The following is an 18,677-nucleotide window of genomic DNA, read 5'->3' on the forward strand; positions in this document are numbered from 1 at the left end:
ATGTTATAATTATGGTGTATTCAGATTCTTGTTATCAGAATGCACATCTACACTGTATATAGCCTTCCTCATAATGATTTAGATTGTCATAGTTGAACTCTGTTGGGCCATACAAAAATTCAATTCTTGGGGAGAAGTGAAAGTTACTAAACAATTTTAATTCTGGCCCATTTAACTGAACGAGATATTTCTATATTCCACATTTCCAAAGCTCTCTAGGGTTTATGTGAAATAATAATGCACATATTAAACTATTGGAATAGTAGCAAAATATAGATGTAGAAGCAGTCCTTACATTGCATATTCTTGCTTTTAAGGTATGAAATCTAAAAATAATTAAAAATGAAAATACCTCAGTTCTGATGACAATTTTTAGTAATGAATACAAAACATTTCAAATCTAAAATGTTTGAGCATAAAATGCTCCATTTTGAATTTGAAATGCTGATTCTGATTTTCAGCTTCAAAAGCATTCCAAGCTTGAAACAGCCCCATCTGAAATGCAAAATACTTATTTTAAATTCAGTTTTGAAATGCTTTTAAACTGGCTAAAACCAGCTATAATGTTTTCACAAGAGTACAACAAGCTCTCCTGAACTCAAAACAGCCGTTTCAGTCTTCAACTGGACATTTCATATTCAAAATCTTAAAGAGTCCAAAACACAGGTTTTGAGTTGTGATCGCTGCAAATGGGCTGCCTGTCTCTTGCTGCTGCACAAGAGCAATGTGATTTATAGGCCATAAATTATATACATACTTAAAAGTCAAATTTAAACTATTATTCAATCAGTGCATTAAGGCAGGTGATCATCCTTAATGCCCTTGGTGAAATTATCTGTCCTTTTTATCTGTTGGCTTTAATAGCCTTAAACAATTGGGGGCCCTAAACATCAGGCTAAGTTTCTTTTAACCCACTTGAGCCTTGCAATTGGGTTTCCAAGGCCTTTTTTTCAACAAACTCTATTAAATTAGATGTTTTTAATGGGCCTTTTTTATACTGACCCCTTCAATTTAGAACTTTCTTCCAGGAAATTTTAAATATAAATGGAAATTTTATCTCAGGGTTGCCAAAAAGAAGAGGGAGTTAAGCTGTTCTCCAAAGCACCTGAAAGCAGGACAAGAAGTAATAGATGGAAACTAATCAAGGAGAGAAGCAACCTAGAACTAAGGAGAAATTTCCTGAGTTAGAACAATTAATCAGTGGAACAATCTGCCTCCAGAAGTTGTGAATTCTCAAACACTGGAAGATTTTAAGAAGGGACTGGACAGCCATTTGCCTAAAATAGTATAGGGTTTCCTGACTAAGCAGGGGATTGGACTAGAACAGTGGTGGCGAACCTATGGCACAGGTGCCAGAGGCGGCACTCGGAGCCCTCTTTGTGGGCACACGTGCCGTTGCCCCAACTTTGCCTCCCCCGACCCCCTCTTCCAGCAGCCTCCCTAAAGGAGAGTCGCCCCAGAGCGTTGCCCACATGGAGCAGCGCAGCCAAGGACATGGCAGCCAGACAGCGTAGACAAGACTCTGCCCTCACACCCCATCATGCAGTTGATGTTGCGGGGCACGGGCAGAGAGTGTGGCTGCCATAGCGCTGCTGGGCTGCCTGAGCAATCTGCAGCAGGCCCTGGAGGCGGTGAGTGGTCCTGTGGGCAGGCGGGGCAGGGGATGGGGGGCAGGGCAGGGGGGTGGAGTGGGGTCGGGGCCAGTTTTTGCACACTCAGTCTCTAAAAGGTTTGCCATCACTGGATTAGAAGATCTCCAAGGTCCCTTCCAACTCTGTTATTCTATTCTAAATACATTCTGGCCCCTTTTCTGTATGTTTTCAGAACCTAAAGGCTGACTGAATAATTTTATAATTGGATAATTCTATAATTCATGTTATAATCATATTACGTATGGTTATTTATAGTTACATAGTTTGTAACTAATTATGTTTTAATTGACATTAGTTGTATAAGTTGATATTTGAAGAGACACTATAAAATTATTAAATAATGAAGCCAGTATAAGTCAAAGGCGAATCTTGCTACCGTACATGAATTACAAATTGAGATGAAAAAGTTATTATTTTTCAAAACTGATAGTACTGTCTAGTTTTTTATGAGTATCTCCCAATAAAAATAATTTTCATAATTTTGCATGTTTTCTGCAATTATTAAGAAGCTATTAAGGCTAGACATACATGTGCTCATTTAAGATTTTATGAGTAATGTATTTGTATTCCACCTTTATTATTTTTACAATTAACTCAAGGTATCCAACACACTCTCCTACAATTTTCCCCACCACAATCCTGTGAGGTGACTTGGGCTGAGAGTGACTGGCCCAGGGTCACCCAGCCTGTTTTCATGACTAAGGCAGGACTAGAATTCAGTCTCCTGCTTTCTGTAAAGACAATTATGTCCCTGGAAATTTTTTGTTCTATTATTATTAATCATTCTATTTTACAGTATATCCAAGGAATTGCAGGAAAATACTCCTGATAATATCTCGTGATTGCTCACCTCAAATGCCCAAATGTAACTTATTCTAGCCAAAAGTAGATCCAAATTTGGGATTTGCTGGTTTCTAGAAATAAACCTAGTTATTTTATTCAAGTAAACCAACTGGCTCTCCTGCATGAGTAATCTTGACCTCTGTTCTCTAAATGGTTTTTTTTTTCTGAGAAACACCTGGTGTTTGTTTCAATAGTTCATGATCCAGATGACATGGATTGGTCCAATTCGCTGGCTTTGTTTGTACAATACACCTAGCCTGGTTACTAAATTAAGTTTTTTTTCTTGTATTGCACAATATACGGAACCATCAATATTGAGTCCACACAATATGCAAAGCACAATCAATTCAGATTTTTTGAAACACTAACCTAATTTTGTATACTATCTGAATGCAGTTGCTAAGTTTTGCAATTGACCTGGTTAAACATGAGAGGGGGATGAGAGCCTCTGCTTTTTTTTTTTTTTTTTTTGCGATACCTGGTAGAAAAGGGGGGGGAGTAGGAAAGAAAGGGATTAGAGCCCCGAGATGGAACCTCAGAAGGCGGTTCTGCAGAAAGCCCTAGAAGACGACTATTTTTTTAAATCCTGTCTCCGGTACGAGGGGCTGTTTTGGAGGACTTGGTTACATTCGCGGGCTAAGCCGCCAACTTGGCGCAACGTCAGGCCACACCTTGTTGGAGGAGCAACCTCAACAGCTTTCTGTCGCCTCTCGTCTGGGCCCTTAGCCAAGGGAGCCTTCTGCCGATGAGCCCAGCTCGAGGGGACCAACTCCTGTGGAGCCCAGGGAAACCAAACGCCCGACTGAGACGTGCGCCTGCGCGCGCCCAACTCTGCCTGATATACACAGGCGCACATGCCTTCGCTTGCTTTCTGGGCTGCGGCGGCGAGGGAGGGGGCGAGCCAGAAGCTGGTGCTCTGCGCGAAGGAGGCACAAAAGAAGCGGGGTCGCTGGAGACGGCGGGCGAGGGCTGCGTTTCCTTCCGTCCTGAATGGAAGCCCCCCTCGGCCAAGCAGCTTCGGATCTCCGCCGCCTGCAGACCAAGCGGGCAGACCGGACCCGCGCTCAGGTTTTGCTCCAGGGACTGAAATGCTGCGGGTGGCGGTGCTGAAAAGAAGTTGTTTAGCATCCTTCACCTCGCCCTCGCTGCTGTAGCCGACGGGAGGCGATGCTGCAAGCCACCGCGACCGTCTCCTCGAGTGCTCCCCTGCCGGCCGAAGGCTCCCCGGAGCCTAAACAACCCGCCCGCCTGTGAAGAGAAGCCAGGGAAAGGCGCCGGGCGAGCGCGAGCGATTCTGGAGCTCTCACCGGATTCATCGACGCGCTGCTGCTGCAGCCGCCTGTGGCGGCGGCACCCGAGTCTGGCGTGGTGGAAAATCTTTGCCCCCCGCGGCTGGCACCCGTGTAGCAGCAGCTTTTGCCTTGGTGGATGCGTATGAATGAGTTCTGCACCGAATGGGCGCAAAAAGCGCCCCAGGTCCACCGGTTCAATCTTCCAAATCGGCAAAACGTCGCTGCACGGCAGGGACTGCGAAGGCCGAGACAGCAGCAGTACCGAGGGCGTCCCTAAGACCCAGAGACTAGTCCTGGATGACTGCAAGATGGTGGGTACCGCGCAGCTGCGCCCCCTCCCATTTGTTTTTGGACGTGTGTGTGTGGCTCAGTGAAAGGGACCACTCCTCTCCCCCTTCCCTGGTCTCCCGCACTCCTTGTCTATTCCGATCACGTGCAGCTGCACTATTTTTAAAACTGCAGTCCGCATTTGAGTTGACACCCTTTTTGCTCAAGTAGCAGCTTCGAAACCGGGGCTTGCGAGGCGGCGTGCGTTACAATAATGGTTTTTAAAAGCCTTGGGTGTTTTATGGGCTGAAGAAAGAGCTCACGTTTATACATGTTTCATAGGAAAGGTAAAGAAAGATGGGAAGGGGCTGGATTTTGGAACATTGACTTGCGTGTTCAGTGGACACTACAGAAGTACGAAACATCTGCTGGTTGGTAGTGTTTTCCCACCGTGTAATCTGGAACAATATTATACACCCTGTGTAGACCTCATGTTGCAGAAATCCAGAACAAGCACTTTCTATGTTTCCTCTTAATTTCAGAAGTGGGAAATAAGAAAATAAATCCCACGCAGTTCTGCTGGCTCAATAGAAAACAAGGTTGTGAATGCACATGGAGGTGATATCAAAGGATGTGCATCTGTCTTTCAGGCCACAGTTGTGCTTACTGGTGCAAATACCTGTGCCTGTTCATCTATGAACTAACTTGCCATTTCAACCTCCAGGGTAGGTAGGAATTAATCTACCAGAACTATATTTGTGCCAAATCCAAATTACGATGAACTTTGGTGCAATTGAGCTCTGTAGTATGGTTAACTTCATTAAGATACAGTTCTAACATCAGAACTGTTCTTTTTTTAAGAAAATATATTTTTATGCTATCTTGTACAGTTAAAAAGATAGAATCATAATACTTGATAAGAAAAATCTATTCTTAGCTTTCTAATTCCCTATTTAGGTATTTGGGAATCTATTGTTTGCAGATACTTCTTAGGCTAATATTTTGGGGACTATGACTATAAACAATGCATGATTTTAAAAAAACTTCAATAGTTACACAAACATTTTGGTTGCAATCATATATAGATTTATTTCAGAATACTGAATTCAAAAGGGATTTCCTTTTGCATAAACTTGTTTAAGAATGTAAATTGCCTTGGTATTCTAATTTTTGTATAAATATTGAATTTGTCGGAGTTAGCTGAAGTTGAAATGCAGCTTGAGAAGGTCTGAGCCTTCATAAATCAAGAAAATTTTAGAATTAACTGCTTTTATTTCAATGTGATCTAAGTCAGGGGTCCCCAACCCCGGTCTGTGGACCAGTACAGGCCGTGACATGCCAGCAACTGGTCCGCACAAACAAGCAAATCCCTATCCGTGGGGTGCAGGCAGCACAAAATAACCATGCATTCTCCGGTCCACGGAAAAACCTCTCTCCACAGAATCTGTCCCTGGTGCCCAAAAGATTGGGTACCTCCGATCTAAGTAGTCAGAACACAGTGGGCTGAGATAGGCTGCAGACCCGTCTTCTTTTTCAGATGCATTAGGTTGGAATAGGCATTTTCCTTCAGCAAGACTTGTGTGTCCTAAAACAGACAAATTTACATTGAGATTTGTGTAATTAGCACTTCATTAGGCTGCTATAAATATATTAATGGGATTCTTACTGCAATATACAAAATAAAGTTCATTTTGTAAATTGAAACTACAGATTATTTGCGCTGAAAATCTTCAATTATGGACATATGTGAACTGAGCTCTGAAAGTTACAATATTGAATTTAGTCATTTTCTTTAGAAAATAATTTACTTAAACCTTTTAGTAGTATTTTCATTTTAGAGCATTTAAAAAAAATCTTCCCATTTAACTTTCTTTTATACAAACTTAAGTTGGTTGTGAATTTACAAAATGTTAACCTTTAAAAATAAAGCCTGACATTCATAAGATTTTATTAAGGCTCATCAAGTATCACAAAACAGCTTTTGAGGATAGTGTTTTCAAGCCTTCATTTGGGCAGTTTGTCAAAGGCGATTTTCTTTGTCAGGGCCATAACATGCTAATCTGGAAGGGAAAGCATGGAAGATTAATTTTTATCACACAGTGCACAACAGTCCCTTGGAGTTGATTAGCTAGAGAATCCAGCTATGGGGGTGAAGTATTTCTGAAAATGCTAGCATAAGTCTCACTTTCTACAACAGAAATGTTGAGAATATAGTTTGGGGTTAAGGTTATGGCAAAATATACAGTGGGGCAAAAAAATATTTAGTCAGCCACCAATTGTGCATGTTCTCCCACTTAAAAAGATGAGAGAGGCCTGTAATTGTCATCATAGGTAGACCTCAACTATGAGAGACAAAATGAGAAAACAAATCCAGACAATCACATTGTCTGATTTGGAAAGAATTTATTTGCAAATTATGGTGGAAAATAAGTATTTGGTCACCTTCAAACAAGCAAGATTTCTGGCTCTCACAGACCTGTAACTTCTTCTTTAAGAGGCTCCTCTGTCCTCCACTCATTACCTGTATTAATGGCACCTGTTTGAACTTGTTATCAGTATAAAAGACACCTGTCCACAACCTCAAACAGTCACACTCCAAACTCCACTATGGTGAAGACCAAAGAGCTGTCGAAGGACATCAGAAACAAAATTGTAGATCTGCACCAGGCTGGGAAAACTGAATCTGCAATAAGCAAGCAGCTTGGTATGAAGAAATCATCTGTGGGAGCAATAATTAGAAAATGGAAGACATACAAGACCACTGATAATCTCCCTCGATCTGGAGCTCCACACAAGATCTCACCCCGTAGGGTCAACATGATCACAAGAATGGTGAGCAAAAATCCAGGAACCACACGGGGGGACCTAATGAATGACCTGCAGAGAGCTGGGACCAACATAACAAAGACAACCATCAGTAACACACTACGCCGCCAGGGACTTAGATCCTGCAGTGCCAGACGTGTCCACCTGTTTAAGCCAGTACATGTCTGGGCCCGTCTGAAGGTTGCTAGAGAGCATTTGGATGATCCGGAAGAGGATTGGGAGAATGTCCTATGGTCAGATGAAACCAAAGTAGAACTGTTTGGTAGAAACACAACTTGTCATATTTGGAGGAGAGAGAATGCTGAGTTGCATCCAAAGAACACCATACCTACTGTGAAGCATGGGGGTGGCAACATTGTGCTTTGGGGCTGTTTCTCTGCAAAGGGACCAGGACGACTGACCCGTGTACAGGAAAGAATGAATGGGGCCATGTATCGTGAGATTTTGAGTGCAAACCTCCTTCCATCAGCAAGGGTATTGAAGATGAAGCATGGCTGGGTCTTTCAGCATCACAATGATCCCAAACACACCGCCCGGGCAACGAAGGAGTGGCTTCGTAAGAAGCATTTCAAGGTCCTGGAGTGGCCTAGCCAGTCTCCAGATCTCAACCCCATAGAAAACCTTTGGAGGGAGTTGAAAGTCCGTGTTGCCCAGCGACAGCCCCAAAACATCACTGCTCTAGAGGAGATCTGCATGGAGGAATGGGCCAACATACCAGCAACAGTGTATGCCAAATTTGTGAAAACTTACAGAAACGTTTGACCACTGTCATTGCCAACAAAGGATATATAACAAAGTATTGAGATGAACTTTTGATATTGACCAAATACTTATTTCCCACCATAATTTGCAAATAAATTCTTCCCAAATCAGACATTGTGATTGTCTGGATTTGTTTTCTCATTTTGTCTTTCATAGTTGAGGTCTACCTATGATGACAATTACAGGCCTCTCTCATCTTTTTAAGTGGGAGAACTTGCACAATTGGTGGCTGACTAAATACTTTTTAGCCCCACTGTATGTCAATGCAACAATAACATGTACTGTTTTTGGTTACATATATTCAAAAGAAGGGATACCATTTTATGATAGTTTGAGGGTTAAATGGTGGACAAATCTGAACTATCTTCCAAATTAATGTTAGAATTTATTGTTAATCCTTTCCCTTGTTGCGTACATATACAAACATAATTTGTTTCAGAAGAAAAATCAGCAATAGTAATTCTAGGAAACAAAATAATGACTCATTTAACCCTGAAGCCTTGAGTTTGAAGCTTTTTTATATACAGAATAAAGTACTGGTAAAATACTAAATGGCAAGGGATTTTTCCTCCTATATAAATAGCCAGATTTTAAAGAATAGTAAAAACAGTCTTAGAGCCAGAAAAAAACAGTTTTAAAATAAAATAGAGCAATGAGTGACACATTCCACTCCTGATAGATAGCGTCAGAAAATTGGGTAGGTGGGGACAGACTAGGGCAGGGGGCATAGAGGAGAAACTATTTCTGGAAACATTATCTTCGTTCATGATAAAATGTTTGGCTTCCAGGGAAAAGAAAAGCTGTTAGTCAGCCAGCTTCAGCATGTAAAAACACTTTCAAAGGCTTAAAATATCTTCATTTCCCAGTGAAAATGCATGCTCTGGGTGAGCAAAGGGCAGCTTTTATAATATGCTTCATTATTTATGGCATGGTAGGGGCAGATCTTCGTTCTGTTTCAAATGCCTGGATCAGCACCGCTGGAGCAACTTTTTTTAAAAAAATCCTGCCTTATCTTTCACTGCAGCAAAATGTTGGTTTGTATGTAAATATATTTTTTTTTTTCTTTCTCTTTCTCAGCTTGTCCAGGACTTCAACACCCAGGTGGCTCTGTATCGGGAATTGGTCATTTCCATTGGGGATGTCTCAGTCAGTTGCCCATCGTTACATGCTGAAATGCACAGAACACGTACCAAAGGATGTGAGATTGCCTATCAGGCACACCAAAAGCTTTCTGCAATCTCTGGGTAGGAGATTCTTTCCATCTACTTGCCTGAGTTGTTACCAGTTCTGTTAAAGGCTTAGGAGCAAGAGTATTGGATAGCCACTATTGTATTTTAGTGACCTGGATTTTAGTTAAAAGGTTTAATTTGTTCGGAGCTGGCTTTGGGGTTAGGAAAGCACCTCTTTGGTCTTTAGTTACAGTCCTCAGAATGTTTGGAGGAAAGCTGGGGCAGAGGAACTTTTTTGAAAAAACCATTCTAAAATACAAACATTATTAGACCTATTGTTTAAAAATTGTTATCATCTGTTAATTGGAAAATAGCATTCTAAGTAATGTGACAATATACTTTCAAACACTACATTTTTGTTTTGCTTAAATACTGCTAAAACAGCAAATCACTTCTAAACTAATGTAATAAACAATGTGGATATGAAGACAATTTCATTCTTGACAGTGCAGTTTTACCCATCAGTTACAGCTGAAGTGGAAAGAAAACGGAAATTCATTTAATTTACATTGGATGTACATTTTATGTCTTCGGCCTTGCAGTATTAAGTGCACCTTCAAACAGGACTCTAAACATCTAATATTTATTTATGTATTTTACTTTTAGCTGCCTGCTACCAAAATACCAGGACGGTATACAAAAAGTAAGCATATTAAAGCAACAGATTGTACAAAAAGATAAAATGGTGATTTAATCATTAAAACTATAAATTAAAACTTTATTTTTATACTTAGATATAGTTAAAGGTGTTTTTTTTAAAAAAAACAAAACAATGTGGGAGGCTTATATTCCATTGGGGAGCAAATTCATCATATTCAGTTATGACAAAAAGTCAGGCCCCAAGTTGCAGCAAAGTGGATCATCTACCACTGAAGATGTACTTCCCCAGATGATTTAAATCAGTGGTTCTCAACCTTTCTAATGCTGCGACCCCATAATACAGTTCCCCATGTTGTGGTGACCCCCAACCACTTATACATCACCGGGTGTCAGGGGTGTGGCCAAAGAAAAGGGGAAAAAATGGCGGACAGCCTTGTTTGGCGACCCCCGTGAAATGGTCGTTCGACCCCAAATGGGGTCCCGACCCACAGGTTGAGAACCACTGATTTAAATGATGGGAACCTTGCAGAAGAAGGCAATGTCTAAGGTATCCTGAGCCCAAACCATTCAGATCTGTAAAAACAAGTGACTCCTTATATTGTACTCAGAAGTAAATTAGCAATCAGTGTAGAGATTTCAAAATTATTGTTAACTTTGTTTCTACAAAATCGAATGAAAACCAGTGTGCGTACAGCACTTTTACCAGTATTTCACACATGAGTAGCCCAACACACAGTGCATTACTTAAGTGAAGCCTAGAGGTTACAAGTTGCTTTTAGGTCATTATTTGGGAAAGAAAGCCTATAATAATGCATATATTCCATCTAAGGAAATAAGGGGTCCTGATGCACAATTTACATATCTGCTCTGTGTAGGAAAGTTTGACCCCATCTTATCTGTCTTATTTGAATTAGGTTTCAATTTATTTCCCTTCTATTTCTTAAATCAATAATAAATCATAATTAATAGTAATTGACAAGCATAACTAAATAGTCCTATCGTGTTTCAGTTAAAGCAAAATTCAAAGCTCTAGCTTTAATAATGATTGAGTAATTTTAAATGCCCTTGTCATGCTATACGCTTTTGGAGACGTAATGTTTTATGCAGATACACTTTTAGCACTAAGGATGCAAATGTTTTAATATTAGGGATACAGTAGTACACGTTTCTGTCATCAAACATGGTAATAATTGATTGGCAACAGTGCCATTAGTTTGAATAAGTGCTCAGTAGAGGCTTTGTAATCAGTTCAGCAAGCAGCAATAAAAAGATGTAAGTGGCAACCAAAAATACAGCACTTAAAAATGGAAAAGTGGCAAAACCAGAGACCCCTCAAAACATTATGCATTTAAAAGCAAGTTTGTAAAAGTGTAAGTAAACATTAGCTGTAATATACAATGAACATCAGCAATTGCCTATGTTACAGATAATTCTGAAAACCCAGAGACTGCCTCGTACCCCCACTGCAGTATTTCAGGCTTACAGAGTCTGCTCTGATTGATAGTATCTATCCATATCTCAAGTAGAAGACTTTTTCGTGAAGTATCTCTGATTCTTTCAGTGAAAACACCAAGTTAAATGTTAGGCCTCCATTATGTCACGCTCTTCTACTAAGCTAGGAGCCCACACTTTGGTGCCTAACCTCACTTGCTTTTATCATGCCATGCAGAGCAAAATTAAGCATATATTTTACAAAGTAGATGAGTCAAGCAGAAGAGAATTTGGATTTAATTTCAGTTTTGCTTGTGCCAGAATGCTGTACTAGGTTGTGGCTCTTAAATAGATGTCTGTGATAATTACACAGATACGAAGTCTATGGCTCCAAATTTGCTATTTTGACATTTTCTTTTAAATGCATGGCAGTGTAACTGATGTAATCTTGCTTCCAACCTTCACTACTGGCTTTCAGACTGTGGGAAGGATTAAAAATGCCCTTTTACTTGCACAGTGTTCTGTACATAGCCCCTGAAATATTTATTAAATTAAAGATACCGATAAAGGTCAAATGTAGGACAGACACTGCTTCAATTTTCCCTGATTCTGTTTGTTCATGCTGCCCTTGTGATATACTTGTTTGCCACACACCTGACCCATCATTCCCATTCCCAATCAGCCAGGGTATCATAGTAGGATGACATCTTTTGAATGAACCTTGTGAAAGTTGTGCGAGATATTTGGATGACCAATTGATCCAGCAAACAGACTGGAAGAAGAGTAGACAAGGCATTTCTTCAGTCTATTATCTGAAGAATCCATTTCTTCCTGCCTAGTGGTAAGACTGGCCATGAATAAATTAGCAGCTTTACTATTTGCTTCTTCAAAAAAATTTTTTGGCAGAAATAATATTGTCTTCCATTTAAGTGTCTTTTAAAAAAAATAGTTATATATAGGTAATTTCAGTTTCACAGTTCCTTTTATAGGTTTGCTTTAAACCTTATGGAATATCAGTGAATTGTGACTGATGTGTAATGTGCTAAAAAGCTGAGAGCAAATTCTCTGGTGGATATGCTTTAAATTGGAATTTCTACACTCTAGTAAAACAATTTAAAACTAATTAGTCCCAGTTTCTTAAAAGAAGCAAAAATAGAACTGATTCCAAATATTTGTGTGATTGAAAAAAATAGATTTATAACCATTTTTAAATTGTACTTCTCTTAGAAATTTATTTTAAGAAAATAATGTGTGAACCTTAGAGAATTTAAACTAGTGGGGTGTTTGAATAGAAAACTATAACTGAAAATGTAATTTAAATCATTAGTAAAATAGCAAACAGGTCAGTGTGAGTCGTGCTCCTGAGATGTGAATGCCTCAAGATGCTGAATAAGATTTAATAGTTAAAATGTGACTGAAGCTTTCTGTCCATTGAACTATGGAAAGTCAGGTGGGTCTGCATCTTCCCACGATAACCTTTTTGTGAGGCAGAAGATGCGGCATGTCTGTGGTCTTCAGTTTCCTGGCTGTGAAAGAAGATCTTATTTCTCCCCTTGCTTTTAAAGAGCAGCTTAGTTGTACACCAGAAAGGGATTAACACGATGCTTCATCTTTGGAATAAATAGTAGTGTATAAATGTTACTCAATACTGAGAAATAGTGAAATGATAAATGAAAATAAGTTTAGCTTTGGCTCAACCTGTGACACTGTAAGTAGATTAGTACAGATAAAATAAGCCAATTGTTTATGCAATCAATATTTAATCTTATGCTATTTGTTGACATAGGGTGTAGTAGTGGCATTGGCCTCCAAAGCTTTGGAGGGGTTTGACGGCTATAAAGCACATTGATTTTGTGGTAGTACTGTCCAGGTTTCCCCATTCCCTTCTGCTTAAAAGACTCCCAGAATAGTTCGCAATTACATATATGTGAAACAAAACTGCTTTGCCTACATGCTTACAGTCTAAAAGGAAAGCAGGTTGGGAATAAACAACCAACTTAGACGTCATTAAGAGTCTTAGGGGTAAAGTTAAACGGAGAGTAAACTCAACTGGGAGTGGAGCTGGGTTAGGGATTGGCTGTTGTTTTTTCTCTGGTGGCCTCAGCAATCATTGGTGATAGCTGGAGGAAGAATACTCAATTGGAGATGTATTCAGGCATGAGGGAACATTCCAGTGAATACATTTGGAAACCAAGAACAGGGAAGAACCCTTTTTTTCACAAAGGTATGTGACGGCTGTGGTTAAGAAAGAGGAAATGCTGGATTAACCTCTATTCTTATGTATATATACAAAGGCGCAAACTATAACTTTTTCCAGAACTGTGCTGCACAGACTTCAAATCTATATCTGATGTTTTAATAAAGCGAATCATAGCTATTGCTACAGTGAGGACTAATTAGTCCAAACAGCTATTAAAAACGGGTATATGAAACTATTTTTCATATACCCATATGCCCATCTCATGTTGCATTACTAATGCTCTAATACAGGGGTGTCAAACTCACAATGTCACATGACGTGTCGCGATATATCACGACTTTTTTGCCATTGCTGGCATTGGGGTGGGTGCGGTTTCGCTATGATGCATCCGGCCTGCGGGCCGGCAGTTTGACGCCCCTCCTCTAATATATGGGCAGTTATAGTGTTTCAAAGAGTCCTACAATAGGCCAGGGGAGTCTACATTTGCCACATACTGAGCAGAAAGAGTTATCATGAAAAGGAAATACAGAATTGAAACATAAGAAGCTTATGCTTACTTTGTTTCAAAGCAAAGAAGCACAAATACACGTATACATACACATTCATACAGACATACACATGCTCAATTTCTGATTAATCAGAGACAGTTGGAAAAATACTGTCTGGTTTTGCAATTACTTGATTTATATAGGAGAAACCAAATATAAGGTGCTTTGCTGTATTTGAGTACTGTTTCAGATTGGATGGTTTTTTTTTATTTTAATTTTTTGCCTTCAAATCAATGTTGATTTCTTGTGACTGCCTGGATTGATTCCTGCAGTTTTCTTGGCAAGATTTCTTGGAAGTGGTTTTGCCATTGCTTCCTTCCTAAAACAGAGAAGCTCCTCAATCAGATTGAACCACTTGGAATGAGCATAGATAAGGATGGGAAAAATAACACAACCTTCCTTCTCTTCATGCTTCTGCTCATAGACTTTTCCAGACCTTTACTGCAGAAATTGAAGCCCAGGCTGCTGAAGGACAGCTGGACATACAAGCAAAGTAGTAGCAGCTAGTTCCACCGCTTCCTACCCACAGTTCAGATACCCCCCTCAGTCATTTCAGTTGAATATATTGCTAAGCTGTTTTAGATAAATTATACTCAATATGTTATCCTTTAAGAGTTTTAAAGGTATTATTAGCATGCATTGGTCTAGAGCAGTGACCCCATTTTTGCCCCAAGCTTTTCAGAAAAAAATTAATCCCCAGTTTTAAATAACAATTATTTCAAAATGTCAGTTTCTAATGGATCAAAACTTATTTTCTTTGCCAGTGACATCCATGTACATTCATCTGACTGCCTACAATAAAGTTCTGGTTGCATCTAGAATAAAATGCTTGCTGCAATTTCTAAAGTTGCAAATGATAACCCTGTAATCCTATCCATAGTAGTACATACTGAGTTTTGGGGTTCATTTCATTAAAAAAAAACAGGTTAATTAAGTGTGCCCATGATACAGTCGAGAATTGAGAAAGTACCATATTAATTCAGGAGCTGCAACTTTGAGTACAAAACTTTGTAGTCTTAGCAAAGTTTAATCAGTATTATCAATTTGTCTATAACATCTAAGTCAAAATAAGTATTAGGTTAAGTGATTATCTTAAATGATACATCAACCCAAATGATCCTTGCAACACGAAGGTGAAGCGCTCCCCCAAGTGGCAGTTCTCAGAAACCCTATCCAAACTCATTAGGTCAAGTTCACCTCAGATGAAGCTACAAATGATACAGCTTATGTGACATAAGAGACTCTGTACAGCAGAAGCAGTAGAAGGCAGCATAAACCTCCTGGAACGATGCACAGTACAGCTAGCTATGAGATGTCACACTGTCCTAAAAGGATAGAATATCCTCCTCTTAACAAACGTGATCAGAGAAAGCCATGTCACAGGAGAGGGAGGCAGCCGTTCAAGGTACCTGGGTTCCTATGCTAAGCAGTGAAAAACATAGTCTCCCACAGCATCACCCTCAAAAGGAGTCCACACGATGCTTCAATCCCAGAGTATTCTAACAATCTTCATCTTTAGGACATTAGTATTTAGGAGCCATTTGCACATTTTATTCAGATTTAACAGAAGTTTCCAGAAGTACCAGGCTCAAAAAGTGTCATATAATTGGTCAAAATTACAACAGACTTTAAGAAAAACTACTTGCAACCTGTCCTCAATGTTATGACAATTGCCCCTCACCCCACAATTGCATAATTGCATTTCAGGTGCTGAGCAACCAACTTGCATTTATAGTGTTCTGTGGTCACATGGCACACTTTGCAACACTTTTTGCCTTTTTCATCATGTTCAATGGACATGGTGAATTCATATGATGACTATGGTGACTTGATTTATAGCTGTCATAACGCAGTTATAAAATTGAGTCTGGTCACATGGTGCCTTGGTTTATGACTACAATTCAATGCTCCATTTTGGCTGTAAGTCAAGGATTACTTGTTAACATTCTCCAGTACAGGAGATGGAGAATCCACCAATGGGTTTTCTCTGTCTGCCTGCTCTTGAGACCAAGTAGCCAAACTTGATACACCCCCTCTTGCTAGGAGATCCAGTCTTGACATGGTCTCAGCTCTAGAAGACGTATTAAGGTTGGCTCTCAGGTTTAGAGATCTTCAATTTAGCAGGTCAGAGACCCATTGTTGAATTCTCCTTGCTTTAAATTTAATATTTGTATGTTCTCTAATTAGTGATTCCCTTTCAAAAAAAGTTTCTTTCCCCAAATTTTTTTCCGCTAAAACGCTGGGATCAGCGCAGCCTCAAATCGGCTGATTTGAGGCTTCTGGGGTGTGGGGGGGAAAGTACTTCTCCGTTCATTTCCCCAGGGCTCGGGGGGGGGAGGAAAATCCTTTACCAATTCCCCCATCAGCCTTTCTGCGCAACGCTCAGTGCTGCAGCCACAATCAGCCCCAGAGTTTCCCCTTCGTTCTCCACACCTCCGGAGGCCGTTTTCAACGGCCCGAAAGTCGCAGCCGCCATTTTGGACAGCTGCCGAGTTTTCAGAATCAACGGAGGTTCCCTTGGTCGTCAGAAACAGATCCGGTTGGCAATTAATTCGGTTTTTTTGCATTTTTTGGGATAAGGGCCTCAGGACTGCTAGAATATACTTGCCAGTCCTAGGAAACTGCAACCAAGTGCACCACGGCTGCCATTTCGGGCGCACCACACAGCTGGCCCTGTAAACGTTCATCAGCCGGATTGAATGTTGTGGACCTCTGCGTGCCACAGGGTCTTTCCCTGGGACTTCAGGCCATTCACATTACCTTGGCCACCCCAGGAATTTTGGCGGAGCCAGTTGTGGCCGCCATCTTGGAAACATTGTGAGGGCCTCCCTCAGGCCTACAACTCAGACCTCTGTACTGACTGCAGGCCCCAAGACTTTCTACAAAATCTTTCCTTTATTCTGACTACTTCTCAGCCCATTTAAGAAATTATTTTAGCCCTGTCCAGCCACTACCGTTAGGCCTCATCAACTGTAACAATAATTTACTGATTAGGCCCAAATTCTCAGGCTACCATCTTGTTTTGGAGCTGCCATTTTGAATTCACTGCCTCTGCCAGGCCTCATCTCAGGCCCTCTGCGCCCTTCATTGGGGCCTTTTTTCTGGTACACCTTGACTAGCCACCTAAGGCCTCCAGGCGGAGCCCAGAGCAGGTCCCCAACCATGCCTTCGGCATCTGACTCAATTGCCGTGACCAAAGCCCAGAGAGAATTTTTTCTGGTCAGGGGAGCAGTCATGTTACTTGTTCCAATTTCACTTCCGCCAACTGCTTGCCTGCCAGAGCTTCGCCTCAGTTTCCCTGAGACTGCTCAACCAGGATGGAGGACTCCACGATGCCTCAACCCATGAGCACTGCCTCCCCATCCTCCGGTTACAGCCGGCACAAATTCTCTGAACAGGAGGCGGCAGGCAAGCTCAAATCCAAGGCCAAGGCCATTCTCAAGAAGCCTTCCAAGTTGGCGGAAAAGCAAGCCAGCCATAGGCATCAGGCTCTGGAAAAGGAGTTCTCCAGAGCACAGAGACAGGCTGGATTAGAGACAGATCAAATGGTGGCCCCTGAATTTGACCTTCCTTTAGGTCCTTCAACCTCGGCCCAGGGCTTGTGGTCTCTCACAGGGACATCCACCACATTTAGTTCCCCTTCTGAATTGGCACAACACACAGCAACCATCTTGGGTTCAGCTCCAGAGGCCACCTTCACACCAACGGCCGCAGGGCTCGGGACTAGACATTGGAGACATTTTCTCCGACGGCCGCCTTGAGGCCTTGCTATCCAGGGTTTTGGACTGCGCTCTAGCAGAACAGTCCTTCCATCCATCTGAGCAGGGGGCTTCTACGTCGGGCATGCCACCTTATGTCCCTCCTATGGGGTTTCCTATACTTCAGGAACCCACATCTCCTGCACTCTCCTCCATGAGTGAATACTCATCCCGCAGGGTGAGGAACAACTGGAATTTAATCTATCAGAGGAGGAGGAATTTCCCCCTCAGCCTTCCCCATCAGGAGGCCTGTTCAATCCAACTCTGTTTCTTCCCCTGCTTCGCAAGGCCACATCAACGGCAAACATAGGGTCCGATCAGTTCCCTCTGCCGCAGGCAACATCGGATTCCAGTCCAAATCCGATATTTTTTGAAACAGTGGCAACATAACATCACGTTCCATGTCCCTCTATTTTTCTTAAAGGGATCAAAAAACAGTGGGCCTCTCCTTCCTCCTTTCCTTCTGTAAGCGGGACTGATAAAAAGATTTTTAGCACCTCCACAGATCTCACTGAAGCCCTGGAGGTCCCCAAGGTAGACGAAGCCTGGACCCCTCTGGCATCCCAGACTGCGGTCGCTGGGGACATGTTGGAGGCGCTTAAAGCGGACCACAGAAAATGGGACCAAATTTTCCGGAAGACCCATCAATCAGCAGCATGGGCAATTAAAACAGCCACTTGTGCGTCCTTTTTTGTCTGGACCACCCTATTATGGCTTCGTCAGCTTCAGGCCAGAGGCCCTGCTGAGGACATTCAGACTCACCAGGACCTAAGCAAAATGGTGGCAGCCACTGAGTATGCTGCAGACGCGACACTTCAGTTGGCCACCTTTGCTTCTAGGTCCCTTGCAGCCAACATTACAGCCAGAAGGATGTTGTGGCTGAAACACTGGCAGGCTGACGCCAAAGCAAAATGGTGTCTGGCAACTGCTCCATATCTGGGCAATAATCTTTTTGGGGAGGCTCTGGCCCCGTACCTTGTTAAAAACAAGGACAAGCGGAAGGTCATGCCTCACTTGAATAAACGGTCCGACAAACGTCCCGCTTCATATGTCCGCAGGCAGTCCTTTCGGCCGGCACCAAGTTCAACTGTCACTCAGCCCTCCTGCTCATACACATCCAGGCAGGACAGGCCATACGACCGTCCTTATGACAGGCCGGCCTTTCGGCCTCGGCAACAGAACCAATCTTAGAGGCCATTTCGAGGGACAGGTCGCCCCTATAGGAGGTCCAAGTGACTCTTACACCGCACTTCCCATCAGGGGAAGGCT

The 18,677-nt window shown here is 41.7% G+C and overlaps 1 protein-coding gene across 6 annotated transcripts in view; it reads left to right on the forward strand.

The window, feature by feature from the left end:
• The first annotated feature begins 3,039 nt into the window (after nt 1-3,039).
• The window catches only part of LOC120317857 (regulator of G protein signaling 7 binding protein), a 67,848-nt gene continuing 52,210 nt past the window's right edge, over nt 3,040-18,677 (forward strand). The window contains exons 1-3 of one of the 6 annotated variants that reach the window (XM_039364805.1): nt 3,939-4,098; nt 8,720-8,886; nt 9,478-9,514. In XM_039364805.1, the coding sequence (XP_039220739.1) occupies nt 4,085-4,098; nt 8,720-8,886; nt 9,478-9,514 (218 nt within the window). In that variant the 5' untranslated portion in view covers nt 3,939-4,084. Of the gene's footprint in view, nt 4,099-4,280; nt 4,402-8,445; nt 8,527-8,719; nt 8,887-9,477; nt 9,515-18,677 lie in introns of those variants that run through there. The other 5 variants (XM_039364834.1, XM_039364824.1, XM_039364796.1 and 2 more) reach the window with 5 other exon arrangements.

Source organism: Crotalus tigris, unplaced genomic scaffold (assembly GCF_016545835.1).
Source record: "Crotalus tigris isolate CLP2741 ecotype Arizona unplaced genomic scaffold, ASM1654583v1 scf7180000017592.2434428, whole genome shotgun sequence".
In the NCBI taxonomy this organism is placed as follows: domain Eukaryota; kingdom Metazoa; phylum Chordata; class Lepidosauria; order Squamata; family Viperidae; genus Crotalus; species Crotalus tigris.